The sequence below is a fragment of the Chelonia mydas genome, chromosome 4 (genome assembly GCF_015237465.2).
Source record: "Chelonia mydas isolate rCheMyd1 chromosome 4, rCheMyd1.pri.v2, whole genome shotgun sequence".
Taxonomy (NCBI): domain Eukaryota; kingdom Metazoa; phylum Chordata; order Testudines; family Cheloniidae; genus Chelonia; species Chelonia mydas.
The window spans coordinates 18,669,051-18,691,633 of NC_057852.1; the positions used below are offsets into that span (position 1 = coordinate 18,669,051).

The 22,583-nt window shown below is 42.7% G+C and overlaps 1 protein-coding gene across 25 annotated transcripts in view; it reads right to left on the reverse strand.

Moving 5' to 3' along the window:
• Positions 1-22,583, reverse strand: part of SEC31A (SEC31 homolog A, COPII coat complex component) — a 67,817-nt gene that overhangs the window by 21,583 nt on the left and 23,651 nt on the right. For all 25 annotated transcript variants that reach the window (XM_027827983.3, XM_037896767.2, XM_043545597.1 and 22 more), the window contains exons 12-20: positions 22,305-22,379; positions 18,233-18,283; positions 15,764-15,841; positions 14,406-14,472; positions 12,890-13,068; positions 9,603-9,729; positions 6,548-6,693; positions 4,100-4,273; positions 3,040-3,213 (exon numbers count right to left, since the gene is read on the reverse strand). In XM_027827983.3, coding sequence (XP_027683784.2) covers positions 3,040-3,213; positions 4,100-4,273; positions 6,548-6,693; positions 9,603-9,729; positions 12,890-13,068; positions 14,406-14,472; positions 15,764-15,841; positions 18,233-18,283; positions 22,305-22,379 — 1,071 coding nt within the window. The remainder of the gene's footprint in view (positions 1-3,039; positions 3,214-4,099; positions 4,274-6,547; positions 6,694-9,602; positions 9,730-12,889; positions 13,069-14,405; positions 14,473-15,763; positions 15,842-18,232; positions 18,284-22,304; positions 22,380-22,583) is intronic.

Here is a 22,583-nt window from a genome sequence, read left to right on the forward strand (position 1 = left end):
CAGTTAAATGGAGGTTGACTGCCTTCATGTAAGTGGGGTTTCTTTAATTTGGGTTCACAAGATCCTCTGAGGTGTCTTGTTAAAAAAACAAAATTTAAAATCCAGCTGTCGCACATGCACAATAAGCTTCTTCCCCAGTGTTAGTCTCTTCCCACAACTGGGTCCTCAGAGCTCCCACGGGACACCAGATATCTCCTATGCCCATGTTTTCCATACTTTCCCAAGCCCTTAGCCTGACATTGTAATCATTGTCTTCCTGACCAAGGGTGAATGAGCGGGACTCAGTTGGCTCATCTATACCACATCTTTAACTGGCGAGAGAGGGTGCTGTTGAGCAATGGGAAATACTGCCGCACACTGAATTCACAGTGCCTGTGTTGCATGTCAGAGGAAGGAGATGGGAGGGGAGCCTTAAATCTAGGGCTTTGCATAGTTAGAGTAAAAGCAACAACATGAAGTTACCACCTGGCTCAGGAATGACTTTAATACATCTATTTCTAATAACAGCAGTGGTTTGTTTAGTCTGGAGAAGAGAAGACTGAGAGGGGACAGTTTTCAAGTACATAATAGGTTGTTACAAGGAGGAGGGAGAAAAATTGTTCTTCTTAACCTCTGAGGAGAGGACAAGAAACAATGGGCTTAAATTGCAGCAAGGACGGTTTAGGTTGCACATTAGGAAAAACTTCCTAACTGTCAGAGTGGTTAAGCACTGGAATAAATTGCCTAGGGAGGTTGTGGAATCTCCAACATTGGGGATTTTAAGAGCAGGTTGAACAAACACCCGTCAGGGATGGTCTAGATAATACTTAGTCCTGCCTTGAATGCAGGGGACTGGACTAGATGACCTCTCGAGTCCCTTCCAGTTCTATGATTCTATGTATTTTTTTATATAATGAGCCATTATAACAACAAATATGAACATTTTAATAACTTCCTAAATATGAATGTGCACGATCTGATCAATAACCAGTTTGCAATTTTAAAAAGTTAATTAGATGCTTTTCGCCTACTGAAAAAAAGAGTATTACAATGCAACACAGACGGAGGCCCATAATTAAGCACATGCTTAAAGTTAATCACATGCTTAAGTGCTGGCCTGACTAGGAATGATGGACTTACACGTGTGTTCAAGCGCTCTCCCAAGTTGGAGCCAATGGCAATGAAACTAAAAGTGAAGGCTCAAATACTACATTTTACTTTGCTCTGTCCAATCTACACAATGTTGCATGTCCATCTGTAATACCCCGTTAATATCAAATCCCTGCAGTACCTAAATGTGGAATTGTGTTTTTAACACAAGGAAGCAAGTCAAAAATTTCTTTGCACAGTTCACTTGGAATGTACTTGTTGGTTTGTGTTTAAACCAACAACAACTTTTGTTGTTGTTTTTCAGTAACAGTTCTCCCATCCCCTTCCTAGCATTTAACACTCTAATGGGTAGAAAACGTGAAACTTCAGTTTGAAGCATTACCAAGACCATCTCATATCTAGGAAAGCTAACATTTTCCATAACAGGTTATTGCAACTACAATTCATTGGTTACAGGAAGGAAGGTAAGAGAGACACAGAAAGGAAAAGCTGGCTTAATTATTTTTAATAATGGATCTGAAAACAGATCAAGCACAGTGATGTTTGCATCAATCTAATGAAGTCTTTTGACCACTCTGAAAGTTACTTTTTGTAAATTCTACATCCAGGAAATCACCTGGGGTTAACTCTGCAGTAAGGCATTCAAAGCCACTGATATACAAAGGAAGACAACAATGCCAAACACCCCTGACCCTTCAGCCTTTCCTCTTCCTTCTGCCCTCAAAAAAAGCAAATAATTTCATTTCCCTGATGCGATGCGATGCAACATAAACCCCTCCGCAGCCAGAATCCAAAATCGCTGGGAAGATGCAACTACTTGATTTACTTGACGCATCAGATGCTTCAAGGCCGGGAAGTGCGAGCATTTCAGTAAATCCACTTCTTCAGGGCCCACGGTGTGACGGGAAACCAAAAGTGCAGACCTAGTTCCATTTTCTTCATTTAAAAACAGTTCCCATAACACTAATACACGCTTTCCGTTCTCAAGGAATTGGCTGAAAGCAGCTGGTGGCACAAAAGCCAGCCAATCAATAATGGCTTGCTAAGGGATTGGCGATCACATTTTAACTAGGAGAACAGCTGAGATGGCGTGTCTCACACCAACCCATGGCAGTAACGGCAAACCTGTTTCCCCCCCTTCTGCCATGTAGTCTGATTTGGTACAGCCTTGAGTCCAATCTAGCACAAAGGTCCCCACCTCCTTTATATCTCATTTGCCTTCCCACCCAACAACTTCCTCCTCTACCCCAGACTCACTCACTCATTCTTTCAGCACACCTCACGCTTTGGTTTTCCAGGCCTCCCTCACAGCACCTCATCCCTATCCAGGGTGCGGATGCTCTCCTTACACTGCTCCTACTCCACCTGCCTGTTCCCCACACCACGGGGAAGAGATTTTAAGCATGAGGCTTTACTGGCCACCCAATCCTCTGGCACAGTCTTCTGTAATGTCCGTCATTTGATTCACAGCACGGGACAGCAGAATCGGCATGACCTGCCGTGAGTTTGCTATTGCAGCTGTACAGCAATTTCTCTGGCCGATTACAGAGCAACGGGCTGCAGAGTGAAAAGCCAGCCTGTCCTTAGCTGAAGAGATGGTAACTGCACGACAGGACTGCATCCCAAAGGCTGCATGTCGCAGGGGAAAACAAAAATAAAAATATCCCCGAAGATGTAGCGATTTGCACTGAAATACTTTTTTCCTTAATTTAAAATGTATCTCCAAACCTAGGCTGCTTGATCAGATATATGAGAGGTGTGTCCAAAAGCAGAGTAAAGGAGGCATCTACGCAGATGGCAAGAAAGCACAAAGGAATTGCTGTCCAAAGGGCTTTTAGGCACATCACACACGCTTCGGATTCATTGAAGGAAACAAAGTGCACAAGCCATCATCTTCAAACCCCACGCAGTGGGAGCACTGCTTCAGCTTGACTGCTGTAAGTCACTTACCTGCTGATAATACTGCTGGGCTGGGCCTTGGGGCATCTGCATTTGTCCAGCCACAGGTCCAGCTCTTCCCTTGGGCATGGGTTCTCTCTCATATTGGGACTTTGGTGCCTCCTGTCCCATTGGAAGTTCTCCCTGGGCTCTGCAAAGTCTGTCCCGCAACAGCACGATCTTTGGCTACAAATAGTAAACCAAAGCAAACATGTAATTACACCAAGTGGAATCTCTGGCATCAAATCAACAGATGGATGGCCACTTACTGATCAGTTAAACTTCAAACAACTGTTCGAAAGAGGATGGGATATTCCACTGAACAGTGTTCTGGTTGGCTGAAGCAAATCTGTTAGTCAGCCAAAAAACAGGCATTCCAGCTGGATCCGGTGCAGGTGACTCTACTGGAAGTGTGGGTTGAATCCCAAGTTTGGTACTCTCATTCCCAGGCCGGCAATGGTGGGAATGCCACAGAAATGCGGAGAGAGGGGAAAAGTGGGGCATGAGGGGTGACTGCAGCTACGACCACTGGTGACTGGCTCTGGAGGGCTCTTCTCTAATCCTCACTGGCCAGGAGAATGGCACGCCATGAGCCAAAAAGGGAGAAGAATGAAATGCAATTCTCACAGCTCAGAGTAATAAAAAGAACTTCAATACATATACAGGAATTAACTGATAGTCCAGTAGCCACCCTGGAAAACCTGTGGAATTCACACTAAGTGGTCATCAGGAGAGGACTTAAACCATTCATTGTTAGAGAGCAAGCATTGTCACTTGGGGTCCACAAAGCAAAGTCTTGGCTTCACCTTGATTTATTTTCCAAAACACCCTGCAACTTCTGAGGCACCAGGAGACGATTATACTGAGACCATGTTCCATTCCAGTGACTTTTCCCACCTACGCACAATAATAATCCCTGTCAATGCAGTTCTAAGCGGGAAGAAGAACTCCAAACCACATTGGAACATGACTTCAAGTGACAGTTTTGTACACGATGTGTGCCACACATATTAATTATCAATTAAAGCTTGTTCATCTAGAAGGGAGCAGAAGGAAAGTGAAGGCCACTTACCTGGTTGGTGTCCGCAGGAAGGAAAGCCAATGCAGTAGCAATGCTGCCCTGGGCAGCCAACAGATTGGCATACTGACTCATCTTCTCAGCCAGAAGAGCCCCGACAGCATCGGCGTCCATAGATCGTGTAAACTGCACAGCCTTACGCAGGATTACTACTTTCTCAATGAGGTCCTGGAGGATTATGACAGAGGGAAAAACAACAAGTTCACTGGATCAAGTGAGAGAAAATGGCCACTAACTATAGCATGTCAGTAATAGACTCGAGATCAACCTGGCATACTACACAGGTCTCATTACATTATTTTAAGCAGAGTGAAAATAAAGATTTTCCCAACGATTATTAGCTCGTGTTCTGTGTAACATTCAGAGCAAGATAATAGAACAGTAATAAGTGACCATCAATTTCAGTGCATTTTAAAATGTACTGACATTAAATAAACCAGCAGTAATCTGGTTACTCCATAAAGAAAAGCTTTTAAAAATTCTTATTTTATGAGATCTAAGGTACCTGTAGATTATCAGCAGCCATTTTTTCATTTTCATTAGTCAACAAAAAATGTTATTTACTGCTGTTACAAAAATTTCCTAGAAACGTAAAGTAGGGATGGGAAAGACCTGTTAGGTCATCTAATCCATCTTCTCGCAAATGCAGGATTGTTCCCTAATGTACCATTAATAGTGTTTTGGCAATTCTAGTTTTAATCATCTTAAGCAAAGAGGATTCCACCACTCCCTCTGGGAGACTATTGCACAGTCTCATTGTTCTTACTGACAAGAAACTGTTCTTGATATTCATCATAAATTTTCCATTTCTTGATTCCATTCCATGACTCCTAGTCAAACCCATGTACCATTCAAAATCATTCTCCTCATCGCTTGCACCACCCTTTAACAACTGTGCCTCTGTATATGCAGCCCAAAATTGCATTGGTCCTTTTTTTCAAAAATGTTAACTACCAAACAGCACTGCAAACTCCATGTTCAATGAAACATCTATCAACCCTTGCTCTCTGTCTGAAACCTATTCCCCAGTTTCCTCCTTCCCACTGAACAGCTGTGCTTTGGATTATTTTTCCCCCAGATGTACTCATTAGTATTTTTTTTCCCAGTTGCATCTCACCTAGGGTGACCAGATGTCCTGATTTTATAGGGACAGTCCCGATATTCAGGGCTTTGTCTTATATAGGTGCCTATTGCGCCGCTCCCCCCCCGGGCCCCATTCCAATTTTTCATACTTACTATCTGATCACCCTAATCTCACCGTCTTATTTTCTGTTCACTTTTCTTATCTTTCTCTTATTCCTCCATCCTCACTCGTGTTTGCAATAGCTCCCAGTTAAGTATAATTTGTTAATTTCATTCATGTGCAGTTTACTCCCTCTTCTAGACCATGAATGAAGATACAGTATTTAAAAAACCCAGACCCACACATGAATCGCAACAGTACACCACTAGTATTGTGTGTTTATTGGACTGTTCTCTAGTTCACTCTTGTTTTTTTCCAAGTAAGTGAATATCTTAATCAATCAACAAGCTTTTTTCCACCCAGGATTAAAATAATAGTTTCTGGGATTTCCAGCTCTCCCATACCACAGTTCGCTGAGGCCTAATATTAGCTCATTTGTGTTTTTTATAGTCTGAGCTGGTGAAGCAAAACAATCAAAATGCAAATTCAAATCTAAGATATTTTTGTAACAAAGAAATCTTGTTCAGAAGACTTAGAAGTAATTCTAGTTATTTGAAATTCAACTACAAATGCATGATAACATAAAATACAGTTCTAAAATATTTCTGTTTTCTTCAGCCTACTGCAAATATTGACCTATGGCACTGTGTGGCAGTATTACTTCTAAAATTGAAATCCAAAGCAATTTCATAGGATGGCATCATAAAAAGAAAAAGAAAATATGCAAGAATTCCCTTATAGCAGGGAAATAGATATTGACTTTGCCTTAAAAGGAGCACAACACATATATGTAAGTCCAAAAAATAAATATATCCATGTCCACCTTCAAAAACACCTGTGACTAACTATTCTGGGTTTTACTTTTAGGTACTTAGTCCCCAAAGTTTCTAAACCATCTATTCCAAAAGCAAATTTCAAAAGAAATCAAGGTCTCTAATGAATTTAAATGATCTATCAACCCTTGCAAAGAAAGTATATATATTCAGAAATGCAACAGCCTTATTTTTACAAGCTGAGATAAACGTTGAACATGTTTTGCAATATAGTGTCAGCACAGGCCATTTATAACTAATCGTATTTTACTCATTAAAGTAACACATCACTTTCATGTTGAAGGATATGCAAGTATCAGAGGGTCTGTCAAAATCCTGTATAAAAATAAACTTATTTAAAAGCCAAACCCACATATTTACCAAAAGTACCACACCAAGTCATATTACAGCATGTCACTCAACACCTTTTTTCACAAAGACACTAACCTGAAGGGACAAGGGGCTGTTTCCATCCTGAGCTTTAGTCCAACACGCAACTAATTTCTCTACATTCCCAGCACAAATATAACACAGACAAGCCTGTGTCTGCAGGAGGTTGTCCCCTTCGTTTTCAAGTCTATTGCCCAACAGATCTAAGAATTACGAATAAAAAGCATTTGAGTCATCTCATAAAATACTTGATAGTTAAAACAAAGTACCACTCAGGATGCTTGGACTACCTCTGGGTAAGACAATGAAAATTGTTGTGATACTCAAATATATGCCAAAACTCTAAATCTAGCAAAACGTAGAAGAGAAACATTAAAATTGTCATTGTTTTTGCATACGTACTCGGTCATTTAGGGTGCTCTTGAAAATGTTACCCATCTTGCACAGAGGGAAGGCAGGCATTGTGACACATTCCTGATGCTGCTTGGCCAATGTGGCTCAGTGTTTATCTGAAAAGTCATAGGAATCCAAAGTGCGGGAACCCTCTTCCCTGACACTCATGCTGAAAACAGATAAATTGTGCAACATGTTCATGTGTCCAAAGGGGACAAATGAGGGGGGCTAGTCTGAGCTTGCCTTTCATTTTGCTGTTTTATTTGCACGTGCCTGGCAATCTGATTTGCTAGAACAATATATTTTGGCTTGCATCAATGGCAGTATCCATCATGTGAGTAATGCTAACAAAGTTTAGAACATAAGGCTGGTGTAACCATGGCTAGCCATTGGTTTATTATGCTAATAAGGCGAGACGAGACAGTGTGGTGTGCAGGAGTGAACACATGGCGTGGGTGACTGGATTTCCTCCACGTTCATCCTGGATTTCCTACTGACTTGCTGTGTGGCCTTTGCTGAGTCTCAAGGACCTGTTTCTTCATCCACTGACTTCAATAGAAGCAAGAGCAGGCCTTTAACTCCTCTCTGCCTCAGTGTGGGCATCTGTGGAAAGGAGACAGCACTTCTCTCCTCCTACTGCGGTGGGAGAATTAATTTTTACAAGGTGCTTTAACAACTTAAAGTGCTAACATGGTTGTACATAAGAACAGCTACACTCAGTCAGACCAATGGTCCATCAAGCCAGTATCCTGTCTTCCGACACTGGCCAATGTTACATGTTTCAAAGGGAATGAACAGAATGTGGCAATTATCAAGTGATCAGTCTTGTCATCCAGGCCCAGCATCTGGCAGTCAGAGGTTTAAATGATCTAACAGAGGTTTAGGGACACCCAGAGCATGGGGTTGCATCCTTGACCATCTTGGCTAATAGCCATTGATGGACCTTTCCTCCAGGAACTTATCTAATGCTTTTTTGAATCCTGTTATAGTTTTGGCCTTCACAATATCCCCTGGCACCGAGTTCCACAGGCTGACTGTGTGTTGTGTGAAGGTGTACTTCCTTTTGTGTGTTTTAAACCTGCTGCCTATTAATTTCATTGGATGACCCCGGCTCTTCTGTTATGTGAAGGGGTAAATAACACTTCCATTACCCCTTTCATCATCTCTTTTCCAAGATGAACAGTCCCAGATTTTTTAAGCTCTCCTCATATGGAAGCTGTTCCATACCCCTAATCATATTTGTTGCCCTTCCCTGTACCTTTTCCAATGCTAATGTATCTTTTCTGAGATGGGGCAACCTGAACTGCACACAGTATTCAAGATGTGGGGGCGTTCCCTGGATTTATATAGAGGCGATATAATATTTTCTGTCTTATTATGTAACCCTTTCCTAATGGTTCCTAACATTGTTAGATTTTTTTGACTGCTGCTGCACATTGAGCAGATATTTTCAGAGAATCGTTTTCATGACGACTCCAAGAACACTTTCTTGAGTAGTAACAGCTAATACAGACCTTAACATTCTGTATGTACAGTTGGGATTACATTTTCCAAAGTGCATTACTTTGCATTTATCAACATTGAAATTCATCTGCCATTTTGTTGCCCAGTCACTCAGTTTTGAGATCCCTTTGTAATTCTTCACAGGCAGCTTTGGACTTAACTATCTTGAGTAATGTTGTATCATCTGCAAACTTTGCCACCTCAGTGTTTATCCCTTTTTCCAGATCATTTATGAATATGTTGAACTGCACTGGTACAGATCCTTGGGGGACCCTTTTATTTACCTGTCCACTGTGAAAACTGACCATTTATTCCTACCCTTTGTTTCCTCTTTTAACCAGTTACTAATCCATAAGAGGACCTTTCCGCTTGTCCCATGACTGCTTACTGTGCTTAAGAGCCTTTGGTGAGGGACCCTGTCAAAGACTTTCTGAAAGCCCAACTACACAATGTACACTGGATCACCCCTGTCCACGTTTGTGGATGCTCTCAAAGAATTCTAATAGATGTGCAAAGCATGATTTCCCTATACAAAAGCCATGTTGACTCTTCCCTAACATATCACGTTAATCTATCTGTCTGACAATTCTGCCTCATCTAGTCATGTTTTTGAAACATTTTAATTGGCATCCCGTAAGCAAAGAATATTATATATTGTTTTCTTAGCAGACGCAGCTCTCATATTAATGGTCAGCACTGCTGGCTTATAGGAAAAGATAACAGTGGTTGTGGTTTGCTTTGGCCATGAAGAGGCATACCTGTTCTTTCCTTGTAGAAACACCTTTGAATTTTACAATGATATAGGAATGGATCACCTTTAGGGGTTATGTTTCTTTTATTCCAAAAAATTAAAACAATGAATTAACTGCCTTATGAAAAAAAGAGTTGGACTGGCATCCCTGGAGACTGAAAAGCCGTCTGCTCACAGAACAGATACAACAGCGGGAGCTGCATGTTGGACCAGGACCAGGGACAGATCTGGTTGGGTGGGAGATGAAAGATAATCAAATATTGATTTCAAATTGATTGTATTCCTTTAAAATTCCAATGAGTTCCCATAATCCAAAATAAAGGAATTATCCAATAAAGGAACTAATCATGAATAAATTAATTCATGAAGGAATTAATATGAAGGAAAATAACTTTGGAGTATTTAAAAGCATAGTTTCACTTAAGTTGAGTAAAATAAATTACATCCATTCTTAAATTTTCTTACCACAGAGAGCTGCAAATTCATCTGGCCTAGCATAAGTCAACACAGCAGCCAGCGCCTCTCTCCAGTTTTGCAAATCACATGACTGAACTATCTCCTTCCAGTTCTTTGTCACAACTGCAGTGATGAGCTGGAAAGGAAAGAGAAAGACCGAATGATGTCTTTGTAGAATTCCCATTCCTGACCCCATATCATTTACATCTATGCTGTGTGCCCAACCCCAGCGTATCTGGGACAGATACTTCACCATGACTCTACTCATCTGAAAGATTATGTGAATTCTCATTTAGATGGGATCCTGTGAAACTTAGAAACTAGGGCAAAGGCAACACAGCACAGCAAGTATCCTTATTATAAAATGCACACCACATGATGTGCTGATCAGGGTGCAGATGTCCCAGGGGGAAAGAGAGGGTCTGAACCACAAAGAATAAACAATGGAATCAACTGACTGTATCCAGTATTATACTATAAACATGTATTGAATAAGATATTTTCTGAAATTTGGTGACACAGTGGTGATTAGCGTTATTGATTGAGGTATGCATGGGTAGCGTGTAAAGTGTTACATATGTGTGCTGGAAATATGTTCCTAAAATGTGTTCAGACTAAGCAATCTGAGTAGAGTAGATGAACAGGTTTGTCCTAGACCCAGGAATGTGGATTCACCAGCCTGCCAGGGTCAAGCAAAGTACAACAGAAAGTACATTTGCATCTAAGGGAAATAAAGTGATCAAACTAATTAAAAAAGCAAATTGACCAGAGGGTGAAAGAAGGGGCTTGGTCTCTGCAGCCTGAAGAACAAACAGCAGGGGAGGGGAACTTCTTATGCACTTACTTTTCAAATAATACATTTCTGGGGGTTATTGTCTATAACAAGAAAGGGAGAGAACCCCGAAGGGGCCCATCACTGAGAGGACATAGGTACAGCATGCTTTGAGCCTGTAAAAGTTGGATCCCCAGTCTGAAAGGCTAGGAATGCTGGTAATTTGATGTACATACAAAGAACTTACGCAAAGAAAGATTAAGTTTTAGTCACTTTTATTTTTTAGCAGGTTTTCTTTTGTTTTATTTGTAACCATACCTGTCTCCTTCTCTTGCTTAGTATCACTTCAATCTCTATTCTTTGTTCATAAACTTATTCTTGTTTTATTACAAAACCATCTCAGTGCTGTTGTATGGAAGTGTGAGTCTTAGCTAACCTAACATGCTGGTGTATGTATTGTCTCTCTGGAGGCAGGGAACTTAATTTCTGTGACTGTCCAGTGAGAGGGACTGGCCCCTGCAGGGAGACATCTCTGGGGAACTCGAGAGCTGGGGTTCACTGATTGTCACCTACAAGGCAAGGTTTAGGCTGGCGGAGTCCTGAAGCATTTGCTGGCAAGGCAAACAGGCTGGTGTGTCAGGGAGCTGACACATAGCTTATCAGCAGCAATGCTCTCACTCTTGCTAAGGCAGAGTGGGAACATGGTGGCTCACAGCTCTGGGTGTCCTGAGCACGATGTCACACGGGTACAGTAATCAGCAAATCAGGGACCCTGCAGAAGCTTTGAAAAATTATTTTACAGTACAAGGTTATCTTTGTTTGGTTAAGAATTTAGTTATAAAACTTCTGCACAACACAGGGCAAAGTGAGGGGCGTCACTGATTTTGTTGCTAAACTGCATGCTGACCAAACCTTTTAATTCCATTTTATTAAACTCTACACCCCTGGCAGCCTACTTCACTGCAGTTAAAAAAGAATGCCCTAAGCAGAGGCAACCCAGACTTGCATCAACAATACTCTGTCCACTAACTGAACAAGCCTGCCCTTTGTCCTGTGAGCCAACCTGCCAGGATCTTGATAGTATTCAGTTTTCCCTTCCCTGCCTCCGCTCTGCCCTCCAGTTACTCATCCACTTTAGACAACATACTGATTTACTCTGCAGCTGTGTTGATATTTAGTGAACAAAGGCCTTGTAAGTAACACAATCAGGCATCAAACAAACGGTTTGCGTGACTTTAGAAGAAAAGCAAAGGCAAGTAACTAATCAAAAAAAAATTTGTGCAATGACAAATGTATCACTCATTTGCTAACACAACACATAGGTAAGGGATTGGTGTTCCACAGAATTGCCTCTCTCCAAAGGATGGATTGCCAAAAGAAGTATTTGAAATACCTGTACTTCTGTTCTTTAAGCCTACTAAAAATATCTAGAAAAGGTCTCAGAGAGGTGGGCAGATTTTCCCTCTTTACTCTTGCCCCAGACAAAAGAAATTGGAACTGCCCTTGCCCCAATCATATCATAGGGAATGGTCAGTAAAGACCCGCTTAGAGACCGTGTGTTAGTGCTGATCATGCTTTGCAGCCTTAAGCCCTGAGCCAGAAAAATACTTGAGCAATCTGCTCAACTTTAAGCACAGGAGCAGTCCCATTTGAAGCCACTGCTCCCTGTTAAGCATGTGATTAAGTGCTTTGCTAATTCAGGACCTTAGCATGGGGATAAAAACCTGCTATTTTCAATGTTGCCTCCTCCTACTGCACCGTTAAATGCCGTTCCCTGACAAAGGAACAGTGAGAAGCAAAAACTGAAATACGCGGTCAGTTTCAAAACGCCAACTTTGGTAACAGAGTGTCTTGATGGCTGCTCCTCTTGCATGCACCTTCTGCTGACGCTCTGACCTAAGAGAGCGGCAGGGGGCAAAGAACTGAAGCAGCATTGCCAGCAAGGCAGAAGCTGAAGAGCAGATATAACCAGATGTCCATATCACACTGTCTCATAGATGTCGTGTGATTAGATTAGTCCTGCTATTCTTAGATAACCCTTGTACACAATAGAGCAAAACATCAGCAAAAATGTCTCCTCCAACTGACTGGACGGAAAGTAACATAAGAAGTGCTGCAGCTGGAGTAAGTACAGTACTTGCTAAAGATGACCAGATAAGACACTGCACATACACTAAACACTGAGTTTAAACTAGATATTTATCCTTGCTCATCAGCGAGGATACTTTTTACTCAATGTGATCAACAAATGTTAAAAGGATGGGGAGAGAGAGTAGAAATAAAAGCTGCTCTTCATCCCAGCTAATAAGCCTGTTCTCTGCTTAACAATATACAAAACAGAAAAACACCCTTTCACTCACAGATCCAATGACTGAATTTACCCTACATTCAATTCTCCTAGAAACAAAATGTACAAAGATAGCAAGGAAAGTCGTATGTCACCAGAACATAAACAGTTTCAGGAGTCTGCTGAAAGCCTATACACACAAATTTTGCTTTAGTTTTCAGTTGAAAAGCTACATACCCTAGTAATTTTGCTCTGCATCTTAACAAAGTACTTTTTCTGTGTCCTCAACAGCAGCTCTTGTCCACCTGCTATGGCCAATATGATGGCATCAGCCATGCGATTATCATGTAAGCAGAGATCAACCGCACTTTCAAAGTTACCAGTCAGCAAAGCCTGGGTAATCAAACCATCAACATCTGCAACAGGAAGAATAATTTAGTTTTGAAACAATTTTACTGCTTCAAAATAAAACAGGCATTAAACATACAGTTATATAGGTGAGTCAAGTAGCAGTTTCTCTCACTCTGAGATGCTGGGCTGTTTTCTTCTTAAAGACCTTGATTCAGGAAAAAAATTAAGCACATGTTTAAGTTCATTGCTATTCAAGACAACACTTTCGTATGTGCTTAAGGGCTGCCCTCAATAGGATGGATTTCCTGAATCAAGGCCAAAGAGCCTGTAGCATTATCACCTTGTACTATGACCCCAAGAAATCTCAAACCCACTTCGTCAGGCCAAACAAGTACTTGGATAAGAGATCTCCAAGAATCACGTACTTTAGTGTCATAGGAAGTACTGCTGGTATTTCACTAGGCAGCGCTCTTTCTTCTGAGTCAGTACTGAAACTATGACCCAATGTATTTTGTTGGGGATGAACATAAGAACATAAGAATGGCCATACTGGGTCACACCAAAGGTCCATCCAGCCCAGTATCCTGTCTGCCGACAGTGGCCAATGCCAGGTGCCACAGAGGAATGCTTGAAGTGTTATCTTGTGGATGAGATATACAAGGAAGGCCTTGAACTTCGGTGGTCGCTAAAGATCCCCAAAAAGAAAAGGAGTACTTGTGGCACCTTAGAGACTAACCAATTTATTTGAGCATAAGCTTTTGTGAGCTACAGCTCACTTCATCGGATCGGATCGGATCGGATCCGATGAAGTGAGCTGTAGCTCACGAAAGCTTATGCTCGAATAAATTGGTTAGTCTCTAAGGTGCCACAAGTACTCCTTTTCTTTTTGCGAATACAAACTAACACGGCTGTTACTCTGAAACCTGTCATTAAAGATCCCCAGGGAATGTTGGTAAGAATGAAGTGTTAACACCCATGTCCCGACAAAATCTGAACTCCGGTATCAATAGGCTGTCTACTAAACGCTTCCTCTAGTTTCAGTGTCAACTGGTACAGGATACTTCCTAACAGTCTGTCCTAAACTGTTGTGTAGAGTTGCTATATGCAGTTAAAAAGGTGTCAAACTACCCAGAGGTGGATGCATTGCAGTGATGGGGAAAGCAATCCCTGTGTAATTCCTTACTTTTCCTAACACAGGTGTTGTAGTACTTTGAGATTGTTGGGTGAAAGCTAATATAGAAATAATATGAAAATAATTGAAATGCGGGTAAATAACAGACTCTCTGACATTCCCTAGGCAGAAGGCTCCATATAAAGAGAATTTAGGTAATACTACAGTTGTGATAGTTCAGTAAGTAAAAATATTTGCAAGTACCATGAAATCAATATAAACAGGTTTTACCTCCACTGACAGAGATGTTAAACGTTTCTTTTCCAGATGTCAGATCTTCAGTCTCCTCTTTTGTTCTCTATTAGAGAGGAAAAGTGCAGTTTTTCAGCCTATGCAAAGATTTGGCTAAATAAATCCATGTTTGAAGACATACACCTTATATTGGAGGGCATGGTATGCTTTCTTACTGCCATTCCCCAAGAGGCTACTAACTTAGAATTAAAGAGCATTGTTATGCTCCGTGTTTCTACACAATGCCATTAACGTCTCCTGGCACCTGCACAAAGCAAATCTCCGGGCACTGTGGAAAAGCCCTGAGTGTACCTAGTGATCTACCTAGCTATGTAAATGCACAAACACCACTGCTGACAGATCACTGGTGAGCATTATTAAAACTAGATGCAATTAGTGGAAAAACACTTCAAAAATGCCAGGGTTCACCTCACTGGGAAGAGGCTCATTTAAGTACATGGGCAAGTATTTAGACATTGCGAGCAATTACTTGGACAACAAAGTACAGCCTTGGGATTTCCATGCATGAATGCATAGAATAATAATAATAAAAACCTCCAGAAACTTTAGGTAATCAATCCTCCCAGTCCCACTGTGAGGACTGCAGATGATAACATCCTCATTTTACAGAGAGGGAAACCAAAAAGTTACGTCACCTGCTCAAGGTGTCAGGGTGAGTCAGTGTCCAAGCATCTAATTGCTCCAGCATGATGCATCAGGTTGGTATGTACTGCTTTTTAAATAAGCATAAATTTTTTCCCCACAAAAAGGCTGCTCTGTATGTTAATGCTATCTAGCTAACACTTAACTTTACTGCACAGAGATCTGGTGCGTGATCCTGCAAAGTCCTGGGCAACCTGGCTCAATCCTGCAAAGCATTTAAACACATGCTTAGCTCTGGGCATTGAAATGAGACCACTCTCATGCTGAAAATTAAGCACATGCTTAAAAATGCTAAACTGGATAAGGGCCAGAGCATTCAGCAGCCTCTACAATAGAACCCTTTGTGATCTTTCACTTAACCCCCCCCCCCCAACTATCTCAAATCCAATGTGAAAATCTATGCACAACGTGTTAATTTTTGAATTTAAAATAAAATTCATATAGAAATGTGTACTACCCAGTGTGAGTCTCCTTCGAACATGAGTTCTCAGCCTTTTCATCGTGTGGACCAAACCTGAGCAGAGAAACTGTTGATTGACTACCTCCCCTCTCATTTGCCATTGTGCAAATATACACAGGTACAATACACACACAAAGAGAACATTAGAAAGACGCACTAGAAAGGAAATGAGCTGTTAAGGCAGTGGGTAAGTGTGTGATAACCTAACATAGTTAATACAGAAGCCAATGCTTACCTCTCCCAAGAATGGCTCTTCAGTAGCCTGGCTATCTTCTTCATCACTTTGTACTGATTGGTCAGATTCTTTAAGAGCCTTTTGCAGAGAACGGAAGATGACATTTGGAAAAAGTTAGCAGGAGGGGGAGAGAGAGAGAGAGACACTCAGCTGTGAAGAACGCAGATTAAAAGGAACACGAGCCCAACAATATACAGAGCGAGTCTGCCAAGAGCAGAACTCCATTTGCAGAAATGTAAATGTCTTCACTTCCTTGGTTTTCCCCACTAACTAGAGCCACACTTAGGCCACATCCATACTGCTACAGCGCTGCAGATTCGCCATTGTAGCTGCTGTAGGGTAGATGCTTCCTACGCTGACAGAAGGGGTTTTTCCACTGATGCAGACAATCCGCCTCTCTGAGAGATGGTAGCTATGCTGATGGAAGAATTCTTTCATCTACAGTGGGGGTTAGGACGACCTAACTACTTTGCACAGGGCACAGAGTTCTTCATAGCCCTGAGCAATGCAGCTAGGTCAATATAATTTGTAGGTGTAAACCAGGCCACAGGTTTCAAATTAGCCATCTGAACACATGTAGCCACTTTTTTTTAATTTGACACTAATTGACAGTAGCCAAAAGAGCACGTGCACTATGATGACACGAAGAGCGTTTGTAACAGACTCTGACGAAGGAGAGAGTGTGAGGGAGAGAATGTAGGGCGAGGGTATATTTCACTACCGCTTTAGACCATTAAAAGAAAAAAAATATGCATATTCAATGCAAGCCATTCTTACAAGAAAGCTGTGGGAATCTCAGATTCAGTCCCACATGCTGAAAATTAAACCATTAGGCCAAATCCTTCTCTGTAATGCAGACAGATATGCTAAGGTAGAAGTACGGCAAGGCGCTGCAGGGGAAGCCCTAATCAGCCCCTGCCACCCCGGCCCCAGTCAGGGGAAGTGGGTTGGGGCTGGGCCACTACTTAGGACTGTCCTGGAAGCTGGCCACACCTGCCAGCCTCATTAACAGGGGCTAAAAGCTTGAGAGGAAGTGAGTTGGGGGGGACAGTGGTGGAGACCAGGAGGGGAGAGTATGCTCAGAAGGAGCCAGGAGCCTGTTGGGACTGAGGCCTGTGCTAGGCCAAACCTGTAAATGCTCTGTAAATAATTGGAGCTGGTTGGGGGGGGGACCGGACACAGGAATAAAGAGCACAGGTGTTGCACCAGCTTGAAGTGGTCCTGACTCATTGGGGAGTGGGGCCAGGAGGCTGACCCCAGCAGGGCGCGGTGAGTACCCCGTTACAAGAAGGGCCTAGCTTCCAGACCGGCGGGTGCGCCATATTCACTCTGGGAAGAGTGGGCAGCCCCCTCAATCCGTATCCAGCAATGTACAGCACACACTAGCCAGGGCCACAAACTGCTCCTCTTGACAGGAGCAAAGCATGCTGCCTGGCAGTGCATTCCCTGCCTTCTCCCACCCCTACAATCCTGGACCTGGACAGCCCCTAGATTATTGTTGTGGTGAGAGCTCCCTTCCCCAGCTTCCTCATTCCATATGATAAGGGCAGGATTCTCCCTACTGTCTGTCTCCAGAGTGATGAGCACTTAAATGTCACAGATTATATTTCTCCCTGGAACTACCATTAGTGTGAATTACTACTTTAATTAGATTTAACCAGAGGTCACAGCACTTTGTTTTAGCAATTGTTTAAGGGAAGGTAGAAATTGCAATATAAGTAGTGATTGCCTACAACAAACATGACTTGCTGAGAATGTGGGGCTGCAGAGAGAAAGAGAGAAGAGGAGCTGTTTATTTCTGGGCTAGCTAAGAAGGTTGTTATTTACTCTGTGCTTTCCAAGCCATTGTGGTTCTCCTCAGACCAGAGGAGGGAGAGGACATCACAGAAGTCCTTTACTCTCCCCCCACCCCAAATATTGAAAAAGATTTCTTTTTAAATCCATTTTTTATTTTAAAATGATAAAAAACCAGGGTGGTTCTTCCCCCAACACGTTGCAATTCTTTTTGTTAATGATCCGGAGGCTGCAGAGAATGCCTGACAACAGGAAGGATATGGCACCTTTCTACACCCATAGACAATATAAACATTGTAATGGACACTACAAAGGGATTAAAAAAGCAACCAATACAGAGGAACAAAGAAACCCTACAAAACTCGTGTCAAGATTAATTTCTCTACCTGTAGACAGAGATCCTAAAACAAACACACCATTAACTGCTAACTGGGTGATAAGAAATAAACTAACTAATGATATTCACACAGTTCTAGAGCCAGAGATTTCAGGGATTTTTCTTCATATGAACTTTCGTATTTTATGTGGAAATTGTAAATTTGCAACATTCTCATAATCTGAGTCATTCATATGTTCTGCTATAACTACTGAGTTAAAAGAGAAATTATTCTTACCTGGCACATTTTTGTTATATTAATATGGCAAAAAAGATTTTTGTTGTTTTTGTTTGCTTACCTCCTCTAGTTTGCCATCTACAAGACTCTCTTTATTCAGAGCTGAAGTAATCTACAAAATAAATAAGATTTATTAGAGAAGTGGTTTTCTCTCTTACTTTAGGGTATGTAGCGAGTGTTAACATCTCGCAGGTCACCATAAGTTGGAGATGAAGAGAAGGCCCTGATTGCATGAGAGTTGAAACCATGCTAGAACGTTGCCCTGATCATTGTGCAGAGGAATTTACTTTGAGACCCATGCTAACCAAACTGTGATGGAACTGACTGCTTCTAAAGGTTAAAATCTTCTTGGATTTTAGCTTTCTGGGGGCAGAGACTGCGTCTTCCGTTGTGTTGCACAATAGGGCCCCAATCCTGATTGGGGCTTCTGAGTTCTAGTGTAGTAATAAAATAATAATGTTACAACACAGCTCTCAGGGGGAAAAAAATCCCTGTCTATAGTGATTAGGAAAAACTGGGTTTTGTTAGGATTGCTTCAACCACAGCAGGACAATGTGTCAGGGCAGGATTTTCAAACAGGCGGAAGAGTTCAGACACCTACCTCTCATTGACTTTCAATGTGAAGTGGGTGTCTAACTCCTTTAGGTCCCTTTGAAAATCCCAACCTAATGTATACATAAAGAGTTAAAATACAGACTGGAAAAGCATTAGTCTAGCAGCTGGACCGGACGACTTTTCTAATACCACTAATCTCATCCGATTACTTCTAGTTCTACAGGTTGAATAGTATCCCTAAAGGCTGTTCTAATCTGTAAATTTAGCTTAATGCACAGGGTTTTTTCTAGACTCTCATTTTTATTTACATTACTGTAAATACAGCAATGAAAAGTGATATTCCAGAAGTTCCCTTGTGTTGGCCAGAGTGCCAGACCAAAAAATAATAAAATAAATCCGCATGCTACTAGAAGCTTATTTTGGCAAACTGACACCAATTGCTCTTTTTATATTAGGGATAAGGTAAGAAACCTAAAAATGTTAAAGAATAAATTGAGATTCACTGTTTTTTGTTGTCAAGATGTCATTAACTCTAAAATTAGCCAGTCACTCTGTATTTTTTCAACTCAATAGATAACACGGATTCAGTTTAAAGTGCAATTCTTTGCTGAAAACTAGCTATTTTTCAGACACACTTAAGTTTGGAGGTGCTACAGATTACAAAAATGAGTGAAGTGTTTGAACCAATTTAGTCAAAATTAAAGGAAAACAAACTAGAGATTTCATAATAGATGCAACACTGTTCTACTGAAAAAGTGAAGAACACAGCACTGCGAGATAAAGTAGATGGCTTGAAAAGTAAGCTCAGAAAAGTTCGACCAGAACACCCGGTCGAAAAGGGATCCTGGTGGCTCCGGTCAGGACTGCTGCCTGGGCCGTTGACTGTCCAGTTGGTGGTGCCGGGGCTGGCAGGCTCCCTGCTAGCCTCTGTGCTTCGTGGTTTCCGGGAAAAAGCTGGCATGTCCCCCTTCCAGCTCCTACACGCAGGTGCAGCCAGGGGGCTCCACATGCTAACCCTGCACTCCAACCCCCTGCCCCAGCCCAGAATCTCGTCCCGCACCGTGAACCTCTCATTTCTGGCCCCACCCCAGAACCTGCACCCCCCAGCCCAGAGCCCATACCTCCTCTCACACCCCAACCTCCTGCCTCTGCCCGGAGCCCCCTCCTATACTCCGAATCCCTCGGCTCCACCCCTCAGCCAGGAGCCCGCTCCTGCACCACAAACCCCTCATCACTGGCCCCACCCCAGAGCTCGCACCCCCAGCCAGAGCCCTCACCCCTTCCCACACCCCAGCCCCCTGAGCCAGCCTGGTGAAAATGAGCGACTGAGGGAGGGTGGGGAGAGCAAGCAACAGAGGGAGGGGAGGATGGAGTGAGCAGGGCCTCGGAGAAGGGGCTGGGCAAGTGTGTTCAGTTTTGTGCAAGCAGAAAGTTGGCAGCCCTAACGTCAGATTTCAAGGATTCGTGTAAGCAGAGACACAGAAAATACTATGAAGATGCAGAGCACTGACGCAGAAAACTCATTTTCTATTTCAAAGCACATCAATTCACCTAAAAGGTCAATCAAGTCCCATACCACCACACTTACATACATCACTAAATTCCTTACCATTAACACTTACAGACTTTTTTGAACTGTCACCTAATCAAAGTACAGGTTTGAGGGTCTGAAGTGTCTTGCTGTCTTCTTGATAACAGGCACCAGACACCAATTTTAAACACAAGAATGAAAAACTGTGGGTCTGTAGACTTATCCCTGTATCCTACTTCGGCGACGGTTGTTTCTGGAGACCAGATTTAATTCTGTCACTCCAAGATAAGGATGTTTTTCTAGGTTAGAAAGAGGTGAACTGTACCCAAACAGTGCAAATTGCTATTTCAAGAGGTGGAGAAAACATCTATCTTTCTGAATGTAAATGGCTTTGATTGGTGGCGGGGGGTTCATTTTTGGGGGGGGGGGGAGGAAGGGGGGTTCCTGTTTCCTAAAAATTATTACCACCCAGATCAAAAAAAAGTATTAATCTTTGTATTTTATGCTAATCTAACACTGAAAAGAGGGTTCAGTTTTTTTAACTATGTACTATACATGTGTAATTGCACTGAATTGCATCTCCACATACATGAGTAATTCCTATTAACAGGGAAAAAATGATGTTCGGATTTTCAAAGCAGTCTAGAGGATAAGACACACATTTATTAAACTGAGTAGACGTATCTAAATCCTCCCAACCGCTTTTAAATATTTAACCTGAGTGTCTACAACAAGAGGAAAATCTATACCTTAAAAAATATTGCTACTGCCCTAGAAAGCTCCAGACAGAAATTTCTCCATGGTCTCGTCAGGTGTTTTGTATCTAGACAAAAATTTCACAGATGCTGTGGTTTTTCTGGACCTTCTTGAACAATGAGCACACTGCTGGTGCTTAAATAATAAGTCTTCAAGTTAGCGGTATTTAAATAACCTGAGGGTACTGTTCACAGCAGTGGTCACCAACCAGTCGATTGATCGCAAGCTCCGGTGGTGCAGTGTGGTTGCCGCTAAGGCAGGCTCCCCGCCGACTCTGGCCCCACGCCGCTCCCGGAAGTGGCCGGCGCGGCCCTGGGGAGGGGGGACAGGTGTCTCTCTCTGCGCACTGCTCCTGCCTGCAAACACCATTCCTGCAGCTCCCATTGGCCAGGAGTGCTGCGGGGGCAGAGCTTGCAGAGAGGGGCAGTGCGCAGAGCCACGTGCCCCCTCCACAGGGGCTGCAGGGGCGCGTAGGCCCCTTCCGGGAGCACTGTGGGGCCAGGGTAGGCAGGGAGCCTGCCTTAGCCTCACTGCACCGGTTGCTGACCGGGAGCCACCAGAGGTAAGTGCTGCCCGGCAGGAGGCCACACCCCAGCCCCCTCCTGGAGCCAGCGCCCCATACCCCCTCCTGCACCCCAAACCCCTGCCCCACCCCTGACCTCCTTCCCAGAGCCAGCACCCTATACCTCCTCCTGCACCTAAACTCCCTCCTAGAGCTTGCACCCCCACCCCCTCCTGCACCCCAACCCCCTGCCCCAGGCTCAGCCCAGAGCCCCCTCCCACACTGCGAACCCCTCGGCCCCAGCCCAAAGCCTGTACCCCCTCCCGAACCCCAACCCCCTACCCCAGCCTGGTGAAAGTGCGTGAGGGTGGGGGAGAGTGAGGGACGGAGGGAGGGGGGGACGGAGTGAGTGGGGCAGGGCCACGGGGAAGAGGCGGTTAGGTCCTGGATTGCCCTTAGATTCAAAAAGTGATCTTGGGCATAAAAAGGTTGGAGACCACTAGTTTATAGGATAGTAATTGAATTATAGTAGTTAACATAGGGTAATAACTGCATTCTGGGATAATACAGCTTTAACTGAGTTATCAGGAAGCATCCTCAAGATACTACTACACAGAAAAATGTTCTGTCCTCTCACATGCTCTGTTTTGTTACTGCCATTCCAACTCTCCATCTATATGCCAAATAATATAAGCACCTCAACTTCTGATCCTGTCTCTAATATTTTATATTTCAATATATTCCTCAGTATAAATACTTAATAAATACACAACTTTCAAACAGATTTACCTTTTGCCCTAGGTCTTCCTTCCTGTACCCCAAAAGTTCAAGGTATTTGCCACGAGAATCTTCTTCAAAATTCACCTTAAAAAAAAAAAAACTCATAGTCAAAAGAAGCATGTTTTGAATCCTAATTTCATTTTCCCCATTGTAATTTCAACTGACATGCGTAATCATTTATTGGGAATCGATGATTAAGCAAAATGTGTTAAAAAGGGAGAACTTAATTGTGGACTCCGAGGACCTGGGCCTCTGAGTATAGCTATGTCTAGTAACTGGACCTCTTGA